General features: G+C 44.8%; 2 protein-coding genes across 2 annotated transcripts in view; one reads left to right on the top strand and one right to left on the bottom strand.

The window, feature by feature from the left end:
• Window positions 1-19,378, top strand: part of LOC144483900 (uncharacterized) — a 206,714-nt gene that overhangs the window by 89,221 nt on the left and 98,115 nt on the right.
• LOC144483883 (uncharacterized) lies at window positions 480-15,383 on the bottom strand. The gene is made up of 5 exons (XM_078202462.1): window positions 15,330-15,383; window positions 7,593-7,904; window positions 4,804-4,866; window positions 2,153-2,263; window positions 480-1,578 (listed from the first exon to the last, which is right to left on the bottom strand). The coding sequence occupies exons 2-4, from the start codon at window positions 7,783-7,785 to the stop codon at window positions 2,154-2,156; spliced, it is 366 nt and encodes a 121-aa protein (XP_078058588.1). The 5' UTR covers window positions 7,786-7,904; window positions 15,330-15,383; the 3' UTR covers window positions 480-1,578; window position 2,153.

The following is a 19,378-nucleotide window of genomic DNA, read 5'->3' as shown; positions in this document are numbered from 1 at the left end:
GAGACATCCAGTACCCCAACACCAGGTAGGCAGACTACCATCCTGGAGTCCCGTTCGCACCCACAGAATCGCCTGTCCATGCCTCGAACCGACGCATCCCCCACCACTATTGCTCTCCGAATTCCTCTCTTTCCTTTCCGGGCCACAGAACCTGATTCTGTGCCAGTGACCTGGTCACTGTGGCTTACCCCTGGAGAGTCATCCTCCTCCACACTATCCAAAGCAATATACTTGTTTTGGAGGGGGACAACCACAGGTGACCCCTCCATTAATTGCTCACTAAGAGCCAAGCCCTTCCTGCTATGAGGAACTTTAAAAAATAAATTGGCTCCAATTGGCGGGATCTGCCATGGGGAGCTGGTATCCTCATGATGGGCTCAGTGGCCTCCATTTGTGCTGCGCGACTACAAGAGCTCTCTGTCAACCAAACCAAATGCATGTCTTGCCATCACGTTAACAAAGAAGCAGAAGACACCCTTCATTAAAGACTGCAAATTTATTCAATATTATAAGCGATGCATATGAAAAAATAACAAGGTGACAGATATGCACAAAGGTGTGATTAACGAACCAGAAGAGCATAAGACGGAGGAGTAGAAGTAGACCATTCGGCCCACAGGAGCTGCTTCGCCTTTCAATAAAATCATGGTTGGTTTGATATTATCCTCAACACCACTTTACCACCTTAGCCCCATAACTCTCGCTTCCCCTGACTAACCGGATGATCTTAAATGTGTACGAATGTCCCATCTGTAAAATAACCTGAGAGCAATAACCTGATTTTAGGCTAAGCTCATGGCGAGATGTTCAAAAACTCTTGTTCATCTTACTTGTGAAATGCCGTGTCATGATAAAGCTCTGCACGGTGGCAAGTGGTGGCTCGATTATCTCTAAGGGCCCAGATGTACAGGCTGGGGATTGGTGCCTCCGTGGCACTGGGAGGAAAATCTGGAGTCCAAGATTAAGTACAGGAGAAAGAATATCACCTTGGCAACAGTCTAAAAGTTTGATGAAAATCCAATCAGATCCTTGCTGATTTAATGTATTTTACGCTCTTAAATTGCATGCATTAAAGTACAATGTTTAAAATAACTACCAGAGTAAAACAACCAAAAGGAACATGTGAGGTGCCATTACCTAGATTGCCCTGTAAAGGGCTGCCATTGTCACTATGGGCTGAGTGGCTGCTTTCTCCGGAATAGGATTCTACTATTCTAAGCAAAGAATATAAAAATCGAAGTTCTATACGTCCTAAAATTGAAAATGCTGTTTTCAAAAATGTCTCCGACACTAATGCAGGCAGACACCATGTCAATGCTAGCTCCACGCTGTTGCTGAAATGCATAATTGAAATGTTTATGTAGCATAAGCAGTAGAATTCACGCAGAACCACGAATTTCAAATCAAAATAACAGTGGAAAAAAGTTACCGAAATGAGGATCTTTTAAAATTAAGTCGCCATTTAAAACAAGCGAGATTGAAGTGCTTGAAGCGGAACTTCTGATCAGGAAGCCTCTGGATTTTGATACCCCAGTCAATGAGTTCACACCTGAATCCATTTCATCGTCCAATGCAGTTCTGTTTGGAATGGAAGGAGCAACAGTAGTAGCACATCAAAGAGTCAGCAAGCAAAGAACACCTTGTATCTTTAGGGTCTCCATTAACATTCTCCAATAATATTCTCAGAAGCCACTGCAATTGCACAAGAACCCCGACAGTGCAGAAGGATGCGATTTGGCCCATAGAGTCTGCACCGACTCTCCGAAAGAGCCACGCAGCTCAAGACCAAGGGATGGGCGGAAAAAGTTAGGCTAGTCAGTGACACCCATAATTAAACAATAATCTGGAGAGGTTTAAGAAGTCAAGGCTGCGATTGGGAGCGGGGGTTGGCGGGCGGGGGCGGGGGGGGGGGGGGGGGGGCGGCGGGGGCGGGGGCGGGGGGGGCGGTGGTGCGGTGGCAAGGGAGGGATGAAAAGCGATGAGGATGGGGCACTGGAGTAAGAGTTCGTTTGTCTAAATGCATCCAAGTTAATGCTCACTCCACGGGTGAGTTTCAGCGTCTGCCTTAACAGTGGCCTCGCGAGATCCCGTCAATGGTCATTGTTCATCACAGTTTGTCTTTCTTGGCACGCATTCAGGTGACCGACCTTACCTCAAAATAGCCACACCCTGGCCGTCATCATGACATTGAAGACAATGCTCTTGAAAAACAAAATTCTTAGTCCCATCACCGTCAAAGACAAAAAGTTCACCCTCAGTCGATCTGCCAAAATAAGAGAAACAAATGATAGATCTGGTTTAATGGATATATGATTTGGTATTGAAAAACAACTGTATACCTCTAATGTGATATTTTTTCCATTATCTAACAGCTTGACTTTCGTCCGTCTGTCCATCCCTGTCCGTCCGTCCGTCTGTCCATCTCTGTCAGTCCGTCCGTCCGACCGTCTGCTTGCCTGTCTATCTATCTTCATCTCTCTTTCACTCTGAGTTTCTCTCTCTCTCCCCGCCTCTCCTCCTCTCTCGCTATCCCCCTCGATTGATATATCTCTCTCCCTCACTCTGTGTGACAATCTATCTTTTTCCCCATCTCACTATGTGTTTATCATTCAATCTCCGGGTCTGTATCCGTGCCTATTTGTCCACTTATCAATCCGTCTATTTGCAAGTATTTTAGAACATAGAACATTACAGCACAGAACAGGCCCTTCGGCCCACGATGTTGTGCCGACCTTCATCTGAAACCAAGATCAAGCTATCCCACTCCCTACCATCCTGGTGTGCTCCATGTGCCTATCCAATAACCGCTTAAATGTTCCTAAAGTGTCTGACTCCACTATCACTGCAGGCAGTCCATTCCACACCCCAACCACTCTCTGCGTGAAGAACCTACCTCTGATATCCTTCCTATATCTCCCACCATGAACCCTATAGTTATGCCCCCTTGTAATAGCTCCATCCACCCGAGGAAATAGTCTTTGAACGTTCACTCGATCTATCCCCTTCATCATTTTATAAACCTCTATTAAGTCTCCCCTCAATCTCCTCCGCTCCAGAGAGAACAGCCCCAGCTCCCTCAACCTTTCCTCATAAGACCGACACTCCAAACCAGGCAGCATCCTGGTAAATCTCCTCTGCACTCTTTCCAGCGCTTCCACATCCTTCTTATAGTGAGGTGACCAGAACTGCACACAATATTCCAAATGCGGTCTCACCAAGGTCCTGTACAGTTGCAGCATAACCCCACGGCTCTTAAACTCCAACCCCCTGTTAATAAAAGCTAACACACTATATGCCTTCTTCACAGCTCTATCCACTTGAGTGGCAACCTTTAGAGATCTGTGGATATGGACCCCAAGATCTCTCGGTTCCTCCACAGTCTTCAGAACCCTACCTTTGACCCTGTAATCCACATTTAAATTAGTCCTACCAAAATGAATCACCTCACATTTATCAGGGTTAAACTCCATTTGCCATTTTTCAGCCCAGCTTTGCATCCTATCTATGTCTCTTTGCAGCCTACAACAGCCCTCCACCTCATCCACTACTCCACCAATCTTGGTGTCATCAGCAAATTTACTGATCCACCCTTCAGCCCCCTCCTCTAAGTCATTAATAAAAATCACAAAGAGCAGAGGACCAAGCACCGATCCCTGCGGCACTCCGCTAGCAACCTGCCTCCAGTCCGAAAATTTTCCATCCACCACCACCCTCTGTCTTCGATCAGATAGCCAGTTACCTATCCAATCGGCCAACTTTCCCTCTATCCCACACCTCCTTACTTTCATCATAAGCCGACCATGGGGGACCTTATCAAACGCCTTACTAAAATCCATGTATATGACATCAACCGCCCTACCTTCATCAACACACCTAGTTACCTCCTCAAAAAATTCTATCAAATTTGTGAGGCACGATTTGCCCTTCACAAATCCGTGCTGACTATCCCGGATTAATCCGCATCTTTCTAAATGGTCGTAAATCCCATCCCTAAGGACCTTTTCCATCAATTTACCAACCACCGAAGTCAGACTAACCGGTCTATAATTACCAGGGTCATTTCTATTCCCTTTCTTAAACAGAGGAACAACATTCGCCACTCTCCAGTCCTCTGGCACCATCCCCGTGGACAGCGAGGACCCAAAGATCAAAGCCAAAGGCTCTGCAATCTCATCCCTCGCCTCCCAAAGAATCCTAGGATACATTTCATCAGGCCCAGGGGACTTATCGACCTTCAGTTTATTCAAAACTGCCAATACATCCTCCCTCCGAACATCTATTTCCTCCAGCCTATTAGCCTGTAACACCTTCTCTTCCTGAAAAACATGGCCCCTCTCCTTGGTGAACACTGAAGAAAAGTATTCATTCATCACCTCGCCTATCTCTACTGATTCCATACACAAGTTCCCACCACTGTCCTTGACCGGCCCTAACCTCACCCTGGTCATTCTTTTATTCCTCACATAAGAGTAAAAAGCCTTGGGGTTTTCCTTGATCCGACCCGCCAAGGACTTCTCATGTCCCCTCCTAGCTCTCCTCAGCCCCTTTTTCAGCTCATTCCTTGCTAACTTGTAACCCTCAATCGAGCCATCTGAACCTTGTTTCCTCATCCCGACATAAGCTTCCCTCTTCCTTTTCACAAGACATTCCACCTCTTTTGTGAACCACGGTTCCCTCACTCGGCCATTTCCTCCCTGCCTGACAGGGACATACCTATCAAGGACACCCAGTATTTGTTCCTTGAAAAAGTTCCACTTTTCATCAGTGCCTTTTACTTTGATAAATGTTGAATAAAGCACATACCGTTTTCCGTGTCACTTGATTCTGTCAAGGAATCACTTCGACCTGTAGGGCATTTAGGTTTATCTGGAAGGGCAAAAATGACATTTGACTTATTAAGTGAGCAAGTGACATTACTGTAACCATGTTTGTTCTCAATATCACTTTGAATAATGTTGTTGTCATAACCAAAAGCCACGAAGAAAGTAAGAATCAAACAGCACGATTGGACTTGTTCACTTGATTATTCACAACGGAGAAACATTGGTAGCTCTGCCATTTAGTTCGGCCCAATTCTGAGTTCAAAGAGTGCAGGATCGATTCCCCATCAGGGATTAAAACCCAGGATCCAGGGCCGTTCCATCAGTGCAGTATTTCACTGTCTTCCGAAAACGTCGTGAAACCGAGGCCTGATTTCAGCTCTGCAGTGGATTAAATGATATCAGGGCATTTCTCCAGAGGAACGGGATTCTCCAGTACCCTGGTTAGTATTTAATACGTTCCTAAATTCGGTGATGTACCAGCAGTTACGGGCCCTGCACACTGCCCTGAATTATAATAGTTAGCTCTTACTATTTTTATTCATTTACGGAATGTGGACATCGCTGGCAGGTCAGCATTTATTGCCAATCCCTAACTGCCCCCTTCAGAAGATGGTTGTGAGTCTCCTGCTTGAACCTCTGCAGTCTGTCAGGGGTACGTACTCACACAGTGCTGTTAGGGAAGAAGTTCCACCATTTTGACTCAGCGACAGTGAAGGAACTGCCGAAACATTTCCAAGTCAGGATGCTGAGTGACATGGAGGGTAACGTCCAGATGATGGTGTTCCCAGGTATCTGCTGCCCTTGTCCTCCGAGATGATAACGGTCGTGAGTTTGGAAGATTCAGCGGAAGGAGACTTGGAGAGTTACTGCTGTGTATCTTGTGGATGGCACACACTGCTGCCATTGTGCTTCGGTGGTGGAAGAAGTGGATGTTTGTGAATAGAGTACTTAATGCTTGAGCCGCACAGTGGCACAGTGGTTAGTACTGCTGCACCGCCACCCCCCCCCCCCCACGCCCCGCCACTCCCCTCCGCCCCCCCCCCCCCCCCCGCCTCTCCCCCCCCCCCCAAAGTGTCAGGGACCTGTGTTCGATTCCCGGGCTTGGGTGACTGTCTGTGCAGAGTCTGCACGTTTTCCTCGTGTCAGCGTGGGTTTGATCCGGGCGCTCCGGTTTCCTCCCACAGTCCGAAAGACGTGCTGATTAGATGCATTGGCCATGCTAAATTCTCCCTCAGTGTAACCCGAACAGGCACAGAGTGTGGCGACTATGGGATTGTCACAATAAATTCATTGCAGTTTTAATGTAAGCCGACTTGTGACACTCATAAACACACTGTTAATCAAGCGGAGCTGCTTTGTCCTGGGTCGTGTCAAATGTCTGAGTGTTATTGGAGCTGCATTCATCGAGGCAAGTGGCGAATACACTACCACAGTCATGATTATGTCTTGTGGATGGGGCAGAGAATTTGGGGGATGAGGAGATACGTTACTCACCACAGGATTCCCAATCTCCGACATTCTCTTGCAGCTACAGCACTTATATGGATAGTCCAGTCCAGTTTCTGAGCAACGTTAACCCTCAGGATGTTGATAGTGGGGGTTGACCTGATAGAAGTCTACAGGATTATGAGAGGCATGGACAGAGTGGATAGTTAGAAGCTTTTTCCCAGGGTGGAAGAGTCAATTACTCGGGGGCATAGATTTAAGGTGCGAGGGGCAAGGTTTAAAGGAGACGTACGAGGCAGAGTTTTTACACAGAAGGTGGTGGGTGTCTGGAACTCGTTGCCGGGGGAGGTAGTGGAAGGAGATATGATAGTGAGTTTTAAGGGACATCTGGACAAATACATGAATAAGATGGGAATAGAGCGATATGGTCCCCGGAAGGGAAAGGGGTTTTAGTTAAGTCGGGCAGCATCGTCGGTGCAGGCTTGGAGGGCCGAAGGGCCTGTTCCTGTGCTGTAATTTTCTTTGTTCTTTGTTTCAGTCATGGTAATGCCATTAAATGTCAAGAGCCGGTTGTTAGCTTCTTTCCTGTTGGAGTTGGGCATTGCCTGGAACATGTGTGGCGCAAATGTTACTTGCAGCTTGTCAGTCAAAGCCGAGGTATTGTCCAGCTATTGGTGCATTTGTAATGCACTACTACAAGATCTGAGGTGTCATGAATGGTGCTGAAAATTGTTCAGTCATCAGCGAACATCCCAACTTCTGACCTTACAATGGATTGAAGGTGATTGATGAAGCAACTGAAGCTGGTTAGGCCTGAGACACTGAGGAACTCCTGCAGTGAAGTCCCCAGACTAGGATAATTGACCGTCAATCATTAGTCAGCTAATCTTTCAAAAAGACTACACTTTGAGTGACGATGACACCGAGAGTCCTTAGGTCGTTAAGAGGATGGATAATATTTAGTGCAAGTTCTTCCTGTCATAAAACATTCTCAGAGGACGCAGTGGCGCAGTGGCATTGTCACTGGACTGGTAATCCAACGACCCAGAATGCTGACCTGGGAATGGCAGCTGCGAAATTTGAACATTTTTTTTAAAATTGGAATTAAAAGTTTCATGATGACCCTGAAACCATTGTCGATTATCATTAAAACTCATCTGGTTCACTAACTTCCTTCAGCGAACGAAATCTGCCGTCCTTACATGGTCTGGCCGGCAAGTGACCCTTAAATGTCCTCTGCTGAAGGGCAGTTTAGGACGGGCAATAAATGTTGGCCAAGCCAACGACACCCACATCACGTGAACGAAAATAAAATAAACTTACCAATTTCAGCTGTGGGCGGGATGTTTACTGAGTAATTTCGATTATCGTGAAATGCCTTGCACGTGATGTTTGGCGATTTCTCGGATTGGCGGAAAGAGAGAAAACCCGAGCTCCTGTAATTCCCGCTCTCCAATAGGACACTGGATCTTGTCACATTGGCCTCCTGGCCCGATCCCGTGTACAGGGAGAGCATGATTGCGTTGGGCGAGAAGTCCGAGGCCAAGCAAACTGCAGCTGTGTCGATGCCGGTGGCTCCCCGTGGCACTGGCGGGTAAAAGACGCTCAATGTAGGCTCCACCGGGCCTTTCGCCTCTGAAAATTTAATAAATAAAAGGAAATAATCAGAATCCAACAGAGTGACCTCCTCCAACCTGCTGAGCCATTCGATTAGACCCGCATTTTTTCTATGTCTTAACCCTATGTGAGTTTCTCCATGAATTTACCGAATGCTGAGACTGGATAATTAGGGCTTTTTCGCTTGGCACAGAGAAGGCTGAGGAGTGACGCCTCTCTTTCTCTCTCCCTCTCTCTCTCTCACACACACACACACACACACACACACCTTCACACACTCACATGCACACGCACACATGCCCAGGCATATAAGCAGATAGACGGACATGCATAGACACATATGCACACAAACACACACACACACGCACACATATACATACACACACACACGGGTGAACATAGAAACATAGAACAGTACAGCACAGAACAGGCCCTTCGGCCCACGATGTTGTGCCGAGCTTTATCTGAAACCAAGATCAAGCTATCCCACTCCCTATCATCCTGGTGTGCTCCATCTGCCTATCCATTAACCGCTTAAATGTTCCTAAAGTGTCTGACTCCACTATCACTGCAGGCAGTCCATTCCACACCCCAACTACTCTCTGCGTAAAGAACCTACCTCTGATATCCTTCCTATATCTCCCACCATGAACCCTATAGTTATGCCCCCTTGTAATAGCTCCATCCACCCGAGGAAATAGTCTTTGAACGTTCACTCTATCTATCCCCTTCATCATTTTATCAACCTCTATTAAGTCTCCCCTCAGCCTCCTCCGCTCCAGAGAGAACAGCCCCAGCTCCCTCAACCTTTCCTCATAAGACCTACCCTCCAAACCAGGCAGCATCCTGGTAAATCTCCTCTGCACTCTTTCCAGCGCTTCCACATCCTTCTTATAGTGAGGTGACCAGAACTGCACACAATATTCCAAATGTGGTCTCACCAAGGTCCTGTACAGTTGCAGCATAACCCCACGGCTCTTAAACTCCACACACTATAGGCCTTCTTCACAGCTCTATCCACTTGAGTGGCAACCTTTAGAGATCTGTGGATATGGACCCCAAGATCTCTCTGTTCCTCCACAGTCTTCAGAACCGTACCTTTGACCCCGTAATCCACATTTAAATTAGTCCTACCAAAATGAATCACCTCACATTTATCAGGTGAGATCCTAAATGAATATTTCTCATCAGTCTTTACTGTTGAGAAAAGCATGGATGTTAGGGAACTTGGGGAAATAAATAGTGATGTCTTAAGGAGTGTACATATAACAGAGAAAGAGGTGCTGGAAGTCTTAAAGCGCATTGAGGTAGATAAATCCCCGGGAACTGATGAAGTGTATCCCAGGATATTGTGGGAGGCTAGGGAGGAATTTGCGGGTTCCCGAGCAGAGATATTTAAATCATTGTTAGTCATAGGTGAGGTGCCTGAAGATTGGAGGGTGGCAAATGTTGTGCCTTTGTTTAAAAAGGGCTGCAGGGAAAAGCCTGGGAACTACAGGCCAGTGAGTCTCACATCTGTGGTGGGTAAGTTGTTGGAACGTATTTTGAGAGACAGGATCTACAGGCATTTAGAAATGCAAGGACTGATTCGGGACAGTCAGCATGGCCTTGTGAGTTTGAGTTTTTGAAGGGATAGCCAAGAAGGCAGTTGATGTTGTCTACATGGAAGTTGGCAAGGCCTTTGACAAGTTTCCTCATGGTAGGTTGATTGTAAAGTTAAATCTCACAGCATCCAGCGTGAGGAAGCCAAATGGATACAAAATTGGCTTGATCACAGAAGCCAGAGGGTGGTTGTAGACGTTGTTTTTCAAACTGGAGGCCTGTGACCAGCGGAGTGCCTCAGGGATCAGTGTTGGGTCCAATGTTATTTGTCATCTATATTAATGATTTGGATGAAAATATAGGAGGCATGGTTGGTACGTTTGCAGGTGACACCAAGATTTGTGGCATAGTGGACAGTGCGGAAGGTTATTTCGGTTTGCAATGGGATCTTGATCAATTGGGCCAGTGGGCTGACGAGTGGCAGACAGAGTTTAATTTAGACAAATGCGAGGTGAGGCATTTTGGTAGATTGAACCAGGGCAGGACTCACTCAGTTAATGGTAGGGCGTTGGCGAGACATACAGAACAAAGAGATCTAGGGGTGCACGTTCATAGCTCCTTGAAAGTGGCGTCACAGGTGGACAGATTGGTGAAGACGGCATTCAGCATGCTTGGTTTCAATGGATATCGGAGTTGGGACGTCTTGTTGAAGTTGTACAAGACATTGTTAAGGCCACACTTTGAATACTGTGTACAGTTCTGATCACCCTATTATACAAATGATATGATTAAACTAGAAAGAGTGCAGAAAAGATTTTCCAGGATGCTACTGGGACTTGATGGTTTGAGTTATAAGGAGAGGCTGGATAGACTGGGACTTTTTTCTCTGAGGGGGCTGAGAGGTGATCTCATAGAGGTCTATAAAATAATGAGGGGCATAGATCAGTCAGATAGTCAAAGGTAGGGGAGTCTGCAACTAGAGGGCATAGGTTTAAGGTGAGAGGGAGAGATACAAAAGTGTCCACAGGGGCATTTCTTTCACACAGAGGGTGGTGAGTGTCCGGAACAAGCTGCCAGAGGTAGTAGTAGAGGGAGGTACAATTTTGTCTTTTAAAAAGCATTTGGACAGTTACATGGGTACGATGGGTTTAGAGGGATATGGGCCAAATGCAGGCAATTGGGGCTAGCTTAGGGTTTATGAAAAAGGCGCCATGAAAAAGTTGGGCCAAAGGGCCTGTTTCCAAGTTGTAAACCTCTATGATTCTATGACACTATGACACACACATGCATCTGGAAACATGCATACCCCCGCCCCGCCCCCCCCCTCCCCCCCCCTCCCCCCCCCCTCCCCCCCACACACACACACAGACACACACTGAGACATTGAGAGACACACACACCCAGCACCACACACAAACACAGAGAGACTGGATTTGGGGACCAAATAAAATATTTCCAATCTTGCTGATGAGCACAACTAATGGTGAGGAGGATACAAGGAGGACTTGAAGGGAGTTGGGACAGGCTGAGTAAATGGGCAAGAACATGGCAGATGAAATAAAACTGAATATGTGTGAAGTTATCCATTCTGGCAGAAAGAAAAGACATCAGAAAGGCAGAGTATTTCCTAAACAGTGCGAGATTGGACAGGGTTGTTGCCAGAGAGAGCTGGATGTCCTTGTTCATGGGTCAGCAAAAATTAGCATGTAGGCACAGCAAGACATGTGGAAGGCAAATGATACATATTTGTGGAATCAAATAGGAGCGCGAGAGCGCGAGAGTGTGTGTGTGTGTGTGTGTGTGTGTGTGTGTGTGTGTGTGTGTGTGTACCATGATCTGTTTGAAAGTTGGAGCATTATTTTTGGGCCAAATGGCCTTCTCCTGCTCTTATGTTCCTTTGAGACTGAAATACTTTTGCACGCCGCAGACACACACAGGCAAGCATGGACGTACAGGCACACAGGCGTACACACACCCACACACACACATACAAACACACCCACGCACAGATCGAGAGACAATCAGACGGAGGTATTGAGAGACAGACATGCCCAGAAACAAACACAGTGACTGGAACACACCCAGAAACTTGATGTGGGGACCAAATAAAATAGGTAAAACCTTGCTGATGGCACAGACATAATGGAGAGGAGGATGCAATGGGGGCTTCAAGGGCATTTGGACAGGCTGAGTGAATGCGCAAAGACATGGCAGATGGAATAAAAAGTAACTAAGTATGAAGTTATCCACTCTGGCTGGGGGGAAAAAAAACAGAAATACAGAATATGTCCCACATGGTGCAAGGTTGAAAAGAGTTGACTTCCAGAGAGACCTGTTCACTAAAAGCTAGCATTCAGGTACAGCAAACAATGAGGAAGGCAAATGCTACGTTTCTGTGTCACAAAATATTAATGTGAGTGTGCGTGTAGCTTGTGTGTGTGTTTGTGTGCATCTGTGTGAGTGTTTCTGTGTGTGCTTTTGTATGGGTGGGTGCGTGTGTGCACGTCTGTGAACGTGTGTGAATGTGCCATGATCAGTTTGAATGTTCGATCAGTATTGATGGGCCAAATGGCCTATACCTGCTTCTATGTTGATTCGAGATTTGAATACATACACACGCCGCAGACACTCACACAGACAGGTATGGACATACAGACGTACAAACACACTCACACATAAACACACACACACACACACGCACGCGCACATGCACGCACAAATACGCACGCACATATATATCTATACAGAATGATATGCAGTGTAGTCGTGTTTATTAAGACAATGTGATAAAATGTGATAGAATGCTGAATATGCAAATGACACAATAAACAGCATTGTAAGCAGCGTAGCTGGAAGCATCAAATTGCAAAGAAATATTAATATTTTGTGAATGGATAAAACTAATGGATGTTTTCAGTGCAGGGAAATGTAAGTTAACGCACCTTAGAATTAAAAATCAATGAACCATGTTGTTTATAATTGTCCATATGCTAAGACTAAGCATTGATCAACGAATGTCTTTATTCAAATTCTTTAGACAGGTAAAGAAGACAGAATGCATAAACACTGAGAGACCGAAAAATATATTCGGAGCTTAATATTCATGTTTGAATGTGAAGATCTGAGATCAGGATTGAAATAAAGAAGAGTCCGCAATCAGAACCGGCAACATTTTTGTTCTGGTTTTCATAAAATTAAAAATCAGCATTTAAGAATTCCTTGAACAGAGCAGGAGGAGAAGAAATTTTACTCTGTAAGCTGTATGTATGTTCAGAGTACCCGATTAACAGTGGAGATGATGTTTAACTCTAAAACGCTGGAATTTAGTTAAGGAGTGACTTAATCATTCCCAAACGGAGAGGGTTGATAAACAGGAACATTTGCTGCTGGTTGGGGAGTTCAAGATTCAAGCAAATTGGATTTTTGACGATGTTTAATGTTTAAGACTTTCAGGAGCGAAATCAGGAAACATTTTTCAACTTAATACCTCACTTTCCTCCATTAAGACATTTCCTAAATCCAATCCTTTTTTGATGAAATCTAATATCGTGTGCAGTTTTGGTCCCCTTTCGAAGAAAAAATACACTTGCAATAGAAAGAGTGCAGAAAAAGTACACCAGACTGATTATTAGGATGGCAGGATTGTCGTTTCAGGAGAGGCGACTGCATCTGTATTCACTTGGAGTTTAGAACATGAGAGGCGATGTCATTGAAATATACAGAATTTTAGCAGTGATGAGCAGACTGGATGCAGGGATATTGTTTCCTTTGGCGGGGTGGGGTCCAGAAAAAGGGAGCAAAGTTTCAGTGTTCAGGGTTGGACATTTAATTCTGAGATGAGGACATTTTGTCTTGACTCAGAGGCTGGAGAACTGTAATTCTCTACCCCAGAAGTTTGTGGATGCGAAATCAGTGAATATATTTTAAAATGATATATATTTCTATACTCTAAAGGTGTCAAGAATTATGAGGAGAGGGCTAGTATGATGTTGAGTTACAGGGTCAGCCACGTTCGTATCGAATGGCAGAGCAGGGTTTAAGTGTCGACTGATCCACTCGTGCTCCTATTTTCTATCTTTCTCTATATTATATATGTCCATGAAGGAAAGTGCTGGGTGATAGCGCTGAATATTAATTCTTTCATAAAACTCACAAGACGAAATTAATCACAGTGATATCTGACTCTGTAACAAACTTTTGATTGAAACTATCACTAAACATTCTTCATGCAACATTGTGGGATGGTTGCAGCGAAATGGCAATGTCATTGGATTAGTAGTGCAGAACCCCGGGCTAATTTCTCTGAAGGAATGGGTTCAATTCCCACCCCAGCACTCGGAGTAATTTCAAATAAATTGATCGAAGTGTAGCCTCCAGTAAAAACTCCGGCAACTATCGACGATTGCCGTAAAAAAACATTGCCGTTCAATGGTTGGCATCTTATCTTTGCAGAAAAAAGCTTTGAATAAGATCTCGGCCAGAGGGCTAATTCAGAGTTTATGCGTTTGGGGTAATATATTCGCATGGAAAGAGGATTCGCCAATCGATAGGATACAGAGAGTTGGGATAAGAGGAGCATTTTCAGGGTGACAATCTGTTACAAGTGGAGTGCCTCAGCGATCAATGCTCGGGCCACAATTATTTACAATATACATAATGACTTGGACGAGGGAAGTGAATTTATTATTGCCAAGTTTGCGAATGAAAACAGGACTTCTGCCATGGGTTGTAAATGCCCATTTAGATCAACAATGTCCTTTGGAGAAGGAAATATGTCGTCCAGTGGTTTGGATCCAAGAAGCAATGTCATGGAACCTGAAATTGCCCAGAGGGCAATTCGGATTTGATTTGATTTGTTTTGATTTAATGCCCACATCCAAGAAGTAAAAGTAAAATTATGATTTTTTTAGTCCAATATGACATTACTAAGGACTGGAGCTACAAAGACTGGACACTGCAATTTAGGACGAGCTGAGGTGGATATTCAGCTGCGCAAATTCATTATATCAGTGCAATGTCCTCAATTACCTTCCCACATGATGCTGGCTCCCTGTCTATCACAGATAATGACATTAAGTAAGCTTATCCTTACTGGTCACATATTTCACTGCTGAATGTGGGTGTCTCACTGTGATTAATAAATATGCAGGAAAAATTTCCAAGACAGAAACTTCGCATTGCAGCAGCTGAGTCATATTTACCTCACAGAGGACAGAAGAAAGACATTTAATTTGCATTATTTCGGGAGCGCTGTATACAAATTTCACACAAAGTCAAGCCAAGGATGCACACATGTTTTTCGTGTGAGGTTAAGTGTCACTGACTTGCAAAGATTACAGGACGATATGGGTGAGATGGTCAGACAGGTAGAGCAGTGCCAAACGGAATTTAAACCTGAAAAGTGTGAGGTGATGCATTTTGAAGGCATGGGAATACGCCATGAACTGCAGGACGCGAGAAAGTGCAGAGGACCAGAGGGACCTTGGCATGCAAGTCCAAAGATCATTTATGCTGTAGCATTCAAGGCTACAACCAAGTGCTGAAAAATGCGACTGGAATAGATATGGTTATAATGGCTGGAGCAGGCACAATGGGCCGCAGGACCTCTTCCTGTTCTGTAAAATTCAATGACGATGATTCTACTGTCCCCAAAGCAAGAGCGATGGGCTTAATGGTCTCCTCCATCGTTGCAGGAGTCTAATAATTTGCTGTTTGTAAATTCTAACACAGAGTTGTCAGAGGACGTTTTAATTTTTCACTCCACCCTCTCGCCTCCTGCTCCTCCTAATCAACTCAACAGCAGCAATTACAGGATAAAGATTCTTTACAGGTGTATGAGAATCGGACATTCCTTTCGTAAACTATAACCAGACACAAAATGCAGAGAATAGTTTCACTTACTGGGTTCTACAGTGAGTTTGGTTCCACTGCCAAAGGTAAGCTTTCTGGTTGCATAGTTTGCACAGTGATTCCAGATGGTACAAAATCGACATAACCCACATGAATAGCAATGTAAGGATTGCTTTTCATGCTAAGGTTTTTGAGATTCGATTTGCTTCCACAGCTGGTTCATTATTTCGTCCAGAAATAAATGCAAAACAATATCCAAGAAAAGATGTTCTGGCTAAAGAGGGAGTGCACCGAAGGTTCACCGGACAGATTCTGGAGTGGCAGGACTGACATATGAGGAGAGATTGAGTAGGTTAGGATTTTATTGTCTGTGGTTCAGAAGAAGGGAGGCAGGAGCAGAAGATCTCATTAAAACCCATAATGCAGGATTCGACACGAGAAATGCAGGATGGCAGCAGGGTCCAGAACCGGGGTTCATAGTCAAAGAATATGGGACTGATATGAGGAGAATTTATTTTTCAACAACAAAATGAAAAGCCTGTGTAATTCACAATTACAAAGGTTTAAACAGAACAATGGTGCTTATTCGTCTCCCCTCTTTCTTTTTGATCAACACTCTGGGTGGAATCTTCCTATCCCGTTCACAGTACACAAATCTGCTTCTCAGTTCAATACCATATTACTGAGGCGTGCAGTCCCAACTCCTGTCCCATGTACCTCAATGACTGGGTAGGCTGAGCTAGATCAAAACTGACTCAAAACTGTGCAATCTCTTCGCCTGCATGCCACATATTATATTGGCACTCTGCCCAACTTGACTAGACTACTTACAACAGAAAACTAGATCACAGAGGAGATGTGGAGTGAAAGAATAGAAACACACTGACTTCACACTCACTTGGTACAACTGTCACCTGGGTGCCGCTGCCGAACGTTAGCTTAACTTAGCACAGTAACAATTTCTCAGACAGAAACCTTCTATTGAGATAGCTGTTTCAGATTTCAGACAATTCACGGCAAAGACAAAGCTGGAACAGTCACTGATTCGCTGCAGGAAACAGATATTGCATATCTTCCCCCTCCCCACCATCACAGGCTAAATGGGCCGAATAGCCTCCTTGGATTCTCTAAGATTCTATCAACGTGAAGAATTTCTGAGCCAAGGCAGCCACTGGTCAAATATAGCCACCCACGTCCTCCCCCTGCAAGAAGTATATTTTGCCTCTGAAACTTTGTTAGGTAACATAGGAACAAGGTTCTGCCTGCACTGCCAATCTCTGAAATGGCTTAACAGAAATTTGCAACATGGCTTTGCCAGTGACGCCTCAAAACCTGGCAGAAAAGAAATACAATTCAACGGATAGTCTTTAATTTGTTAGCTAAGCTTTCTCTCCTTACAGATGCTGCCTGATCTGCTGTGGTTTTTCCCAGCATTATCTGTTCTTATTGTCATAATCCTGTTATATTTCGAAGAGGTAAACAGACATGTTGAGTCTGAAAGATGCGTTTATGTTTACTTGAATCAACAGTTACTCGAGCTCATTTTCCAAAAGAGAGATATTTTTTGTCCATTCGTGGGACATGGGCACCGTTGGCTGGCCAGAGTTTATTATCCATTCCCAATTGCCCTTGAGTGTCAATCAAATTGCACATGTTGGCCAGATCTAATAAGAATGGCAGATTTCTTTCTCTAAAGGACATTACTCAACGAGATGGGTTTTTCCAACAGTGGTTTGCATCGTCAACAGTAGATTCTTAATTCCAGATTATTGAATTCAAATTCCACCATCTGCCGTGGCGGGATTTGAATACAGGGTCCCCAGAACACTAGTTGATTTCCTGGATTAATAATCTAGCGATAACGCCACTAGGCTATCGTCTACCCCCAGTTTCACCACCTCACAATACTGCAAGGTCACCCAATGAAACTAATATGCCAGGTGGTTGGGAAATTATGTAAGGAGTCAGAGAAGGAGGGAACAAGGATAAAATCAAGAGGTGGAAAAGGGAATACGAAAAATGATATACAGAGAAACCAAGGACAAAATTCAAAAACGAGACAATTAATGTTAAAAAGACAAGCTGAAAGGCTCTGTGCCTTAATGCGCGGAGCATTGGCAATAGAGTGGATGAACTAATCTTGCAGATAGATATAAATGGGCATGCTATAATTGGAATTATGGAGACACGGCTGCAGGGTTCCCAAGAATGGGAACTGAATGTCCCAGGGTATTCAGTATTTAGGAAGGACAGGCATAAAGGAAAAGGTGGTGGAGCGGCACTGCTGGTTAAAGAGGAAATTAACAAACTGGTGAGAACCGATATTAGCTCTGATAATGTGGAGTCTATATGGGTAGAGTTGAGAGATACCAAGGGGCAGAAAACATCAGTGGGTGTCATATACAGACCGCGAAACTGCAGTGGTGATGTTGGAAATAGCATTAAACACGAAATTAGAAATACATGTGATCAAGGGTGATTTTAATCCGCACGTTGATTGAGTAAATCAAATTAGCCACAATGCTGTAGAGAAGGATTTCCTGGACCGGATACGGGATAGTTTCCCTGACCAATATGTGAAGGAACCAACGAGGGAGCAGGTCACCTTAGACTGGGTACTGTGTCGTGAGAAGGTAATAATTGCCAATCGAGCTGTGCAAGACCCCTTGGGGATGAGTGAACAAAACATGAGAGAATTTTTTATCAAGGTGGAGAGTGAAGTAGTTGACTCGGAGACTACTGTGCTGAATCTTAATCAAGGAGACTATGAAGATATGAGGCGTGATTTGGCCTTCATAGATTAGGGAGACTTACTTAAAGGGATGACAATGGATCTCATAGAGACTTATAAAATTCGAACAGGACAAGGCATAGTAGATGAAGAGAGGATATTCCCGATGGTGCGGGAGTCCAGAACCAGGGGTCTGAGGATTCCGGGTAGACCATTTAGGACGGAGGTGAGGAGACATTTCTTAACCCAAAGAGTGGTGAGCCTGTGAAATTTATTACCACAGGAAGTAGTTGTTGCCAAAAGATTGAATGTATTCAAGAAGCGGCTGGATATAGCACTTGAAGCGAATGGGATCAAAGGTTAATGGGGAGAAAGCAGGATTAGGCTATTGAGTGGATGATCAACCATGATCATAATAAATGGCAGATCATGCTTGAAAGGCCAAACGCCCCTTCCTGCTCCCATTTTCAATGTTCCTATGTTTCCTTCCCGAGAGGAAATTAATGAACGAGATGGGTTTTTCCGACAATCGACAATGGTTTTCCTGGTCACCAGTAGATTCTTAATTCCAGATTATTGAATTCAAATTCCACTATCTGCCATGACGGGATTCGAACCCAGGTCCCTCGCATATTCGCTGAGTTTCGGAGTTAATAATTTTGCGGTAATACGAGCAGGACATCGCTTCCCTCCAGTTACATAACTTCACCAGGATGCAAGGTCACCCAGTGAGTCGCACATCCATGTCTGTCACATTGCTGAGGCCCAGAGATTGGTCTGCCACCTGCGGCATGTCTAACTAAGCATTGAGATCTGAGCTCGCTATCCATCTATCGAGGGTAATGACTAGGGAATGACAAGGGTAAGATTAGGGCCAGTCAAGGACAGTAATGGGAAGTTGTGCGTGGAGCCTGAAGAGATAGGAGAGGCGCTAAATGAATATTTTTCGTCAGTATTCACGCAGGAAAAAGACAATGTTGTCGAGGAGAATACTGAGATACAGGCTATTGGACTAGACGGGATTGAGGTTAATAAGGAGGAGGCGTTAGCAATTCTGGGCAGTGTGAAAATAGATAAGTCCCCTGGGCCGGATAGGATTTATCCCAGGATTCTCTGGGAGGCTAGGGAGGAGATTGCAGAGCCTTTGGCTTTGACCTTTATGTCGTCATTGACTACAGGAATAGTGCCAGAAGACTGGAGGATAGCGAATGTTGTCCCCTTGTTCAAGAATATAGAACATAGAACATTACAGTGCAGTACAGGCCCTTCGGCCCTCGATGTTGCGCCGACCAGTGGTACCAATCTAAAGCCCCTCTAATCTACACTATTCCAATATCATCCATATGTTTATCCACTAACCACTTGAACG

This window comes from Mustelus asterias, unplaced genomic scaffold, assembly GCF_964213995.1.
Source record: "Mustelus asterias unplaced genomic scaffold, sMusAst1.hap1.1 HAP1_SCAFFOLD_84, whole genome shotgun sequence".
Classification (NCBI taxonomy): Eukaryota; Metazoa; Chordata; class Chondrichthyes; order Carcharhiniformes; family Triakidae; genus Mustelus; species Mustelus asterias.
The sequence above is the reverse complement of the archived record's forward strand: the minus strand, read 5'-3'. Positions and strand labels throughout refer to the sequence as shown.

What these genes read in the sequence shown, in the direction of transcription:
- LOC144483883 (XM_078202462.1), bottom strand. Translation starts at nt 7,785, where the DNA reads ATGCTCTCCCTGTACACGGGATCGGGCCAGGAGGCCAATGTGACAAGA. An exon ending in CCCGCCCACAGCTGAAATTG is followed by an intron (nt 4,867 to 7,592) that starts GTAAGTTTATTT and finishes TTGCCCTTCCAG; the next exon opens with ATAAACCTAAATGCCCTACA. An exon ending in ATCAAGTGACACGGAAAACG is followed by an intron (nt 2,264 to 4,803) that starts GTATGTGCTTTA and finishes TTATTTTGGCAG; the next exon opens with ATCGACTGAGGGTGAACTTT.